This window comes from Centrocercus urophasianus, unplaced genomic scaffold (genome assembly GCF_019232065.1).
Source record: "Centrocercus urophasianus isolate 14NV4802_14NV808 unplaced genomic scaffold, USGS_Curo_1.0 seq_5, whole genome shotgun sequence".
In the NCBI taxonomy this organism is placed as follows: Eukaryota; Metazoa; Chordata; class Aves; order Galliformes; family Phasianidae; genus Centrocercus; species Centrocercus urophasianus.
The window spans coordinates 2528825-2539394 of record NW_024885088.1 but is presented as its reverse complement, the minus strand read 5'-3'; the positions used below and the strand labels follow the sequence as shown (position 1 = coordinate 2539394).

General features: G+C 38.5%; 1 protein-coding gene across 1 annotated transcript; it reads left to right on the top strand.

Moving 5' to 3' along the window:
* The first annotated feature begins 6212 nt into the window (after positions 1 to 6212).
* On the top strand, positions 6213 to 10306 carry SPX (spexin hormone). Its single transcript, XM_042834883.1, has 6 exons — positions 6213 to 6218; positions 7092 to 7172; positions 7298 to 7355; positions 8649 to 8711; positions 9373 to 9456; positions 10248 to 10306. The coding sequence occupies exons 1-6, from the start codon at positions 6213 to 6215 to the stop codon at positions 10304 to 10306; spliced, it is 351 nt and encodes a 116-aa protein (XP_042690817.1).
* Positions 10307 to 10570: the final 264 nt, after the last annotated feature.

The window sequence follows — 10570 nt, the reverse complement described above, 5'->3', positions numbered from 1 at the left end:
TTCTGTTTTGTGGAAAAATGTTAACTAAAACAAGAAGTAGGCACTGCCATTCAGTAGTGTTGCCAGATACCAGGTGTTGGTGCAATAGGTTCTGGCTTAAATAGCAGGTGAGTGAGCACTGTGACTAGACACTTTTTTCCAGGAGTAAAGCTGATTCTAATACAGAGGTATTGTCTCCAAGAGCAAGCCAGTCCAGCTGAGGGCCTCATCTCTTATTTCTTTTATCTTTGAGCAATTCATTATGTGTACAGGAAGCTATTTAACTTCCCAATTTGAAGAGGCGGCCTCCCACATTAAAACAGCACTCACACCTTCATACCTTGACAGGAAAAAGTGGCCTGTTCTCAAGGGGTTCCTCCAGGTGATGATGATACCCATGCAGTGTGCAGCTAGCAGAGCAGGCACTGAGCAATCACAGGGCAAACAGTCCTTGCCTATTGACCACGTAATCTATACGGAAAAAGATGGAGTCAAAAACAGGGCGACAGATAAAAGTGCTTCACTAATAGGGTCTGAGGTTTAATTAGACCCTAATATGTACTCTCCTAATAGTCACATCAACATATTATACAAAAGTTAGTGTGCCATGTATTCTAGAGGTGTGAGAAAGTATTAAGGACCAACATTTTAGAAGTTTTACAAGTGCTAATATAGCAGAGATCCTAAGATACTTGGCTTCTCTTGAAAGCACTCCCTGATTCAGCGTTTAACATTTTTCTCTACACAAGTTATATACTTTGTATATAAATACAAGTATACAAATATATAAAACCCTTCTCCACCTCTCCTGGAATCCATGGGTAAGGAAAGAGCACATTTTACAGATGGTGCTTGTACAGTTTGGGCACTATGTGAAGAACGCGGAGCAGACTGCTTCCATCTCTGACTCCTGACTGCCCATTTATCACTCAGGTTCTCTGTGTAACCTCCACAGTTCCACCCAGCAAAATGTTGGCATCCAGCTTCTCAGTGATAGTGTTTATGTTTCTTGCCCAGCTCCATGGGTGAGACTGTGTGACAAACATACTGCTCTGCCAAGAGCACATGACTACATGCGTAACGCTTACTATAGTTGGTAGCCCTCTAGGTAACTTCTTGACAAAGACAAGAATCCTTTTTGCCAAGTTCATGGGGATGGAAGTAAAGGTCAGAGGACTCCTTGGCCTCTGGTGCTTCTGTCACTACAGAAAGGCACGCTCTGTGTGATGTGTTTGATAGTATATGCTTCTGCTAACTTACATGGTAAATGCATTTACTTAGGTGGTCAGATCTCTTTTCCAGCTTGCAAACTGAAGAAAACTTTTTCAGCTGGACTCTTCTTCCTGGTGTTTGCCCCAGACATTTCCAACCATGAAAAAAATGTTGTACTATTCTATGGGTCACTGAACTTCACAACTAATACTTCTTTTTGTGATGTTTGCACCTTTCAAATATTTGTTTATTTCTCTTCTTTCTTGATACTTACAAATATTCCTTGCCTCATCTAATATCTTCAATTTAACTTATCGATTAATTAATTCATTCATTTACTTTACCTTTTGAAATTTCTTCTTTCTTTTCAAACTCTACTGAAAACAGTAGTACCTGGACACAGCATTGGTCACATTGTAGATCTCAACAAAGGCTCTGTGTGAGGCAATTTACACAGTCCCTAGCAGACAAACTTTTCTACATCTTGCACCGTAACTCAAGCAGTTTTTAGTACAGTTCTTCTTGTAAAGTCTAGAGAAAAGAAGAAAAGCAGCTTCAGAAATGATGCAGTAGCACAGGAATCATGCAGACATTATTGTGTTGAACGGGCAACAGAGTAGTTAAGTTTTACTCCAGCTACTCATGATCTCTGTAATTGTATGCCTTGCTTCTCTTCCTTTCAGAACTGCACCATGAAAATACAAGTGCTCAGAGAATTTGGGTCCATTCTGAAAAACAGTGCTGAAAAGCGTGTTCACATGACATTTTAGGCTTCTTCTATGTCAACTGATGACAGATAATTTTACTCAGAGAACAGATTTTACAAGGTGAATATAGAACTTGGACATAAAGTTTACGCCATTCTGGACGTATGGTGCTAAAATCCAGAATGAGCTTTGAAACATCACAGAATTATAAAAAACAGAGCCAGATAAAGATGTTCAGAAATGATACAGTTCATCACTCTGTCCCAGGGCAAGATCAGTTTACCAACTAATTCTAAAACTGGCTTGGCTAATCTATTCTCTAAGCTTCTCAGTGATTATAGATCCATAGCCTTTTAAGGCAATCTATATTTCACTGTGCTACCACTGGAAGCGCCTTATCAACAAGCTTAAATTCCCTTGCTATGTGTTAAACGAAAATCTTAGTTGTTTGCCATTTCCTACTTTGCAGACTCTGCCTCAAGTAGTTCAATCTTTTAAGACGTAATGGGTAGTACGTATCAGCTATAGCAATGCTGTGGTAGATGCTGTTCACATACCAGACAGCAGTGAGATGAAATTGCCAAAGAGTTAACATACTAGGAGGAATGCACAGAAGAAATGAGGGTAAGAGAAAAGGGTCATGGTAACGGTACATTTGTACCTTGATACTATAAGAATACCATACTTGCTGATGTATCTACTGGCCACCTACATACAACAGCTACACCTTTCACTCAAGAGCAAAAAACAGATCATCAACAGGGAAAACACACGGTCGTGACAAAAGTCACCAATATATATTTGGCTCCAAAAGGTAAATCTCCACCACGCAATAACTTTCACACACGTCAGCACTGACTGCCAATCCCAGAAATTGGCTTTTTATCATTTACAGGGCCAGGATAAGCAGCTTCTGCCCTTTAGATCATCTTTAAGAATAAGCATAGGTTATGTTCTTTCTAATAAGGGATCATGCTGCTACAGTGAGCTTCACTCTACTTCCCTCACTTAGAGTATTGATTACATGCCAGAGCCACTTCCTCATTTATGTGAATCAGCTGAGAAATGGCAGGATTGACAATGAGTGTTTCATGCACAGCTCATCACCCTGAAGTCCTGTAGAATTTAGTGTGTTATGATCCGTAACCCAATTACAGGCTACTTCATTTTTCAACAGTATAAGTTTATACATGCCTATGCACATCCACTGGGTGGGGTTTGGGGTTTTTTTTCTGGTGAATGCAAGTACTCTGCATTTCCTTCTGAAAGTACTGTCTTCTGTTGCAGTTTGCAAATAAATCATGTCTCCCCTGCCATCCCAGAAGTAGCTAGATTTCTGAGAAGAGTGAGATGCCCAACTTCTCACAGACTCACGGCAAGAAAGCTATAAAGGGAGAAGTGTCTAAATTTTTAATCACTAAGGTAGAATTGACAAATCTGGAGTTCCTTGTTCTGCACACAGATTTCTTATTTCTTTCCAGGGAAATGGTTTTGAGATACATTTGTTAAAATATCTAGGCAACTTAGAATACTTACTCATACTAAAACTAAATAGATTCAAGGCTCAAAAGTCACAAAGGCACTAAGAATTTAAGGAAATAGAAAATCTTTTTTCTTTAGCCTCTGCTGATTTCCACACTTGTTAGGTTTAAGATTACGAAGGTCCTAATGTTATACCAATAAGGAAATTTAACTGGGAATTGGGTTCATTTCAATTGATCAGGTCTGTGTAAAAAGCCATCTGTCTAGGCTCTGTCTGAAGCCAGCAAAGAGAAATGGACATCTTCAGATGGGTATTCTCTCCTAATGTCGTAAGCTCTGTGGCCAGGAGGTGTGTTTCAAGGTCCTGTTTCTCTCCACTGAAAGGCAGACTGCAGAAGTGCTTCAGTTCCTAGTCACAAGGAAATAGTGACATTTTAGGTACGTTAGGAATCCTACCTACCCTCCAGCTTCTTCCTCACAAGGTCTTGGGTCTCCTGCAGGTCCTATGTGGTGTCCTAGGTGTTCTGGATTGTGTTTAGGCAAGGAAGCCTGACTCTTGCTAATGACAGAAAAGTAACTTTACACTTTTAAACACCTTACTGCCATTAAGAAACCCAACATTACAGCATTAAAACAGTTCTGGCTAATTTAAGAGGATGCTGGCAAGGTCCTGCATTTGCTCTTGAGATGATGGTCACTTAATCTTACAGTAAGTCAGTTTAGGGTCTGACCTGTCTCCTCCCTGCTGTCTTCTGCATAGTCACAAACAAGCTGCAGTTGCTATGAGAAGATGACAACATGGCAACACGGCCATGCTTGCAAGAGCCTGGGATTTCAACACCACCAAATTCAAGCAGCTCAGGACTTAAGAAAGTGGTCAGAAGATAAGAAAGGCTGAAGTTTTCTTTCTACAATACAGTAGTTATCTAAATCATTTTCCATATTTCCCATTCTCTTCCTCTTCCCCCTCAGTTCCTATAGGAGAAGTAGAGCTGAATGTCTCCATAGATTGTGTTAACTTGTCCCATCTCTCTGGCAGGAGAACAGGAGTTTATTTTCAGTGCCTAGTACATTCTGGTTGTTTTCCACAAGGGCAATAATCATGAAGACAATGTATTTTATACTGAGAAGAAGTGAACTTTGGGTGTTAATTTTCACAGACTCTGTTGTGCGTTGTGATTCTGTACCTTTGGTCTGTGCATAAAGAGCAGCACCGAGGCAGCTACAAAGGGAGTATTTGTATCTTTTTCGAGTTCCTGCTTGTCAAATGTCTCATGAATGCACTGCATAACCCTCTCCTAAGGCTGAGGGTTAAATGTCATCAAGAAAAGTCTCTGATCTGTCAGAGCATGAAGAAAATAGCACGGAAAATGTAAATTTCACATTGAAGAAGATGCAAGTAGAATACATTCTGCTGCATAAAGCTCCATCTTGGCATGGCCTTTTTAAAGGATAGAGGTACAGTGGCAGTTCCCAATCACCATGAGAACTGCATGAGATCAAAACCTAAACTTTCATTTAATTTACTGCATCTATGCCAGAGCAAGCTACAGCTAATGTGAGTTACATGGGATGACCAATTATGACTGGAATTAGCACAGAACAGAGCAAAATTTCCCCAAAAGCAGGAAAGTAATTTTACCTTCAGTAGTGGTGTCCTTCAGAGCAGTCTATTACATATACCTCATGTCAGGGAAAAGTTCCTAACAAATCTTAACATTGCCTGTATACTCTTCATTCAGACTGCACATACATGAGTGTGCATTTGTCCCACATACAGGCTGACTCTTATTTTTGCTACTAAACAAGCTGCTTCTGTTTGTGAAGGTCCCACAGTAAATTTTTTATTGCTCAGTCTTCTAATCAACAAATTTCTCACTTCCCATTTGCACCTTTTCCCCTTCTGATACCCTCTCTCATTTTACAAAGGAAAACAGTGAAGATAAAAATGTCAAATACAGAACCAGCAAGGCTAAGTACCAGGCATGATGAGCTCTTTGTCTGAGGATCAAAACAACTACACATGACTGTGGCAAGTCCAATAGAAGTAGCTTATGGAAATGATTTCTCTCGTTCCTACTTCCTGCCGTTCTGTTAACAGCTACACCACTTGACCTCTTCAAGCCATGATTTGGCTTTTACTCCAACAAATCCATGAGACAGCAAAGGGTTGGTGGTTTTTCAAAATTATTATTTTTTGGTTACTCAGCTTTGTATTTTCATTTGTGTGTAAGAAAACCATATGCAAGAGATTGTTAGAGAAGTGAACAAGAAACTGCATTCTCTGAGTGTAAAGTAGGAATAACCTCAAGCTAGTAACATGGGATATGCCACCTTTTTCTCAGTGTTGGCATATTATCACTGGGGAGTAATTTACTACCTTTTCCAGCTACCGAAATGGATAACAACCTGTTATATAGTATGTTATATTATCCTGGGTAAATACTCATTATTCATATTAATACCTGCCTCTGGCCATACTTATTGATCATCTGGCAAGAAGGTGACGTTGTACTGCAAATGCACGCAGCTGATGCTGATGCATTCAGAAAGTATTCACATGGCTAATGGGGTGCATCTCCAAGTGCATCTGTCTTTTCATCATTTCCCTCACTTCCTGCAAGACTACAGGATTCCCTCAGGAGTCATTAGACCTTCTACTTCTCCATCTACAGAGCTGACAAAGAGATCCCTTTGGACTTCTCCAGCCCACCAGAGAAGGGGAGGGGACATTCACTCTGAAGATTTAAAAAGGTGCCCCCAAACCTTTAGGAGGTCTTGTGACACGTTATTCCAAGAAACGAAGACTGAAGATTTGCTACTTCAATAGGTATGAAGGTGAGTGAAACTCTTTTGGTATGTGGGTAACATTTTGTTTGCAATTTAAGATTTTTCATGTGAGTATATTTCAGGGACTGCAGTTAGTAATTTTAACTTTGAAATAACAGCGAAGGCATATACACATAGTTGTGTTTAGTGTGTTTGAAACCACTGCATTAAAAACATGCTCTAAAAGACAGGATGGAATAAAACACTGTGAATCACAGAGCTAGATGCTCTCTGATGCCTGTCCCTGTTATCAATGCTCCACAAAACAAGCGGACATGCAGTTTGTTCACAGAGGATTCATGCTTGGTGCTTTCATCTGCATGTGCTGCATCAGCAAACAAATTAAAAGGATCCAGCAAGCAATCCTCTTGAAGTGTATGTAATTTTGATTGAAGGAAATAAGCTGCTGAGTTTAAAAACTTTTGTTTCCTGAGGAAGTAGTGATGTGCTTTCCCTGCTTTTGTTTGCAGTGGCCAGCCCCTACATTTGCTTATTGTCTGATCTCTATCTTCAGACTTGGTGAAATCAAGATGTACTTTATAACATACTTCCCTGCTAGTCTGTACATTATTCCTATTTCTGCAGGATCTAGAGTCCTTGCAAACAGAAGCACAAAAGGTGCTTGACTCAATGGCAGTTCTCACCTTCATGCATCTTTAAGAAGAATAGAGCAAAAAGAATAAGTGTGTTTGATTTAACATTCATCCTCCCATTAGATCGCTGAGTATTGAAGATGAGATAGCTAGAGATCATGGTGAGGTTGGGCAGCAAGACAGGGAGAAAGAAGGAAGAGGAAATACCCTCACATTTAGATTTGAAGTTGAGAAGATTTACAGATCTGAAAAGCTTTTCCTATATCTTGTGGTTCTTTGCTGTGCACAGGGACTGCGTAAACTGACAGCATCTGCATTGGCACTGTTCCTTACAGTGTCCTTCCTATCTTTTTCCTGGAGTGCTCCTCAGGTAAACAGCTGACTTGGGCTGAATGCACAGCTTCTATCTCACAGGTCGGTGCTATTTAATACTTGTAATTGCTAGTAATGTCATACAGTGCTGACATGTCTCTTCACTTGTTTTTTGTCATAAAGGCTCATTTCCAAAGGAGAAACTGGACTCCTCAGGCTATGCTCTATTTGAAGGGTGCACGTAAGTTCTAAGCTCTTTAAATTTTGAGGAGATAACTTTCTATACCATTGGATTATTCCTGATCTGTTTGGCTGTACACAAGCAGTAAATTCCTGACGATGCTGTGGAGGTAGAAGTTCTGAAGCCTGCCAAGATGCATTTATCGTTATCTCTTCTTGCCTTTGAAACAGTGGCATTGCCAGTACTATTATTAATTTTTAAAGGGATCCAACTGAAGAAGGCAACTATTGAAAGAATAAAAGCAAACCAGAAACTACCGAAGATATACATAGTTGGAAGCTTGATTGTGAAACCTATTGGAAAGGCAACTTCCTTAACTGAAATAATCTCAAAGGAGATTTAACACACACTTGATACATATCATTCCTCATCATTATTCAGGCTTTAATTAAAACATCTTCCCAAGCAATAGGATAACACATTCCTACTACAAGCATCTTGCATTATAGTCAGTATTCAGACCAGAAGTGACCTTTTCTAAGGAGAAACTGGATGTCAGGCTTATCAATAATGTGGTATTAAGGTTGTGCAAATTAACTTCCGAGTTTCTGTTATTAGGACAGAGTTGAAGCAGCATTCAAAATAATGTTCTGAGTCTGAGAGACCTTGGTCTTTGATTCAGACCCAGAGCATTTAACAAAAACATTTCTAGTTTTAAAAATTCAATTCCAAATGGAATTGAAAGTTCAAACTGTACCAGGCAAAGCATATGTTAAGGGAGCAAGGTTCCTTCCAATTACAACCACGATACATATAGATATATAAACTACAAAGAACAGTGAGGTAACACCATGTGAAATAAATTCTGCTGACAATTTCTGTTCATGAAAGCAAATAATTCAGCCCCTTAGTTTATTTTTTTTTCCAAACTGAGTAATGGATTGTATTGCTTGCATACCAGTCTTCTTCTAGTTCTTTTTGAGTTCATGTAGAAAAATTCTTTTAAAAGCAATACCTCATAGGCCAGCAAAGAGACTGAAGGTTCTTGGCTAGCAGTTGAGGAATGACTGAAGAAAACTCTTCCAGACTGTATCTCCTTAAGCAGGATGATACAAGCATGGAAACTTTTGGAACAACACTTTCATGGAATAAAAGATGTTTTGGAGTGTTCTGTTTCAGGACGGGCTATTGCTCGTTTCAAAAGACCTCAGGAGGAATAAACACATCCAATTTTATGCTTGTAGAATTACTGCTGCAATTTTGTGTTTTGAAAAGACTACTTTGGTGGTTATAAGGTACCAACTACATCAGATTTGGGAAGTTGTTTTCACTCTTTCCACACTGTTCTTTTAGAGGGACGTAGATTCATCTCAGATGAGAGCCAGCGAAAGGATCTGTATGGGAGAATGCAGCTTGGTAAGTACATGTGCACAGGTGTATATAACACCGATCTTTGCTCAGTTTAGGGGAGAAATCTTTGAGAACAGGAGAAATAATTTTGCTTTTCTGGAATCTTGGTCAAGGAAGCACTTACATGACTTCCTCTCATCATATATACTTTTCACTCCAAAAACCATGTGAAACACAAGACTTCTCCTGTGCCTGGTTCTCCTCTCTTGTATACCTATGTGACTTCACTTTCATAAGTGGTGATGTTCCACACAGACTGGGTGTAGAGAGGGATAAGAATCAGTCCCTTTGATTTTCTTTTTTCAGTGGAAAGAAAAATAAATCCAATTATTAATTATGCTGAACAGAAAAAATGACAAAAGTGGAGAACATTGTTCCACGTCAGACAAAGGAAATAACTGTAGCAAAATGAAGAATGCATGAAAAAAGAGAACATTTTTTTAACTTTCTGAAGAATGTTAAAATAACCTCCTTTAGCAAGAAATTGATAAGCTCTTATGTGTTACTCACTTATCAGCCTGACTTTGAGCACATAATGTTGTAAAGGAGAACACAATATATCTCCTTGGGTCTCTAGTTGTAAATACAAAAAAGAAAAGAGCAATATAAAGAAGTCCCAATAAACACAACAAACTGAATGTCTATGATTACTTTTTTTTAATTCTAGAAACACGCAGCCAAAACACAAATCCTTTATCTCTTTCTGAAGCTGCAGCATTGTTCCTTAGGTCATTATGGAAAGATCAAGAAGGTAAACATATGTTTTGTATTAAACTGAGCTTTTAAAGGGGACTTATAAGTACTTTAAATGTACTTTTTAGTAAATGTACTTATAAATATGCTTTAGTATGTACATAACACTTTAATCTAAAAACTTGTCTTTAAATGAAATATGATTCCAACAGAGTGAATTATATCGAGTTGTACATTTACAGAGTCAAGAACAAGAATAGGAGAAACAACAGTATGCAAACTTTAATGTATTCAGCTTTTCATCTGCTTTTCAGATTTTTATTGGTCTAAACTCAAAGGAATGCCTATTCTGAATTAAGAGGTAGAATTAACAGAGAACATGGGGGTTTGGACGAAGTATATGAGCATTTCTGAAGATAAAACAGTGGAAGTGTTCTTTGTGTGTGCACCAAGAAAAAGAGAAAATTCTCTGAAGTTCACAATTCATAAATTTTAGTGATATTTTCCTACCTGCTGTTTCTGTTCCAAGAGAAAGGGGATGGAAACAGCCCCTTAAAAAAAAAGACATCTGAGAGATCTAAGCAAAACCAGCAGCTTGTTTGGACAGAACTCCATGGAATAACACTGAAATTGCAGTAGTAGCCTAACAAAATAATCAAAGATATAATAATCAAAAATTGCTGCCTTTAAAATGACAGAAGGCATTATTACTTCTATTTTCATGTCTTAGCTAATCAGCCACATTACACTAGGGCTGTCCCTGAGGTATACATATATCCTGGAAACTTGAAGTGATTGAACTTTTCCTTATCTACAATTTGTTTTTTCCCATTGTGTCTTGTCTTGCAGTGGAAGAAGAAAACAGTGATCATCCTGGCTACCTGATGGACAATCTATCAAACTGGTGAAACATTTGAAATTTCTTTAACATTTGTATTCCATCTACCCTGAAACCATGATCTGTGCAAACAGTGTTTAACCTCCACTTAAATGCCAAAAAATTGATGTATATATTCATTGCAACATTTTGAATTTCAAACTGATTAAAACTTCAGCCAAAAATCATTTGTGAAGTTCCTGTCTTGTTTAGGTAATATTGTATGTCTCATCCAAAATTTAAGATCCACTGTACCATCTTAGCTGAAAGGATGAATGAATTGTCCTTTGGACAA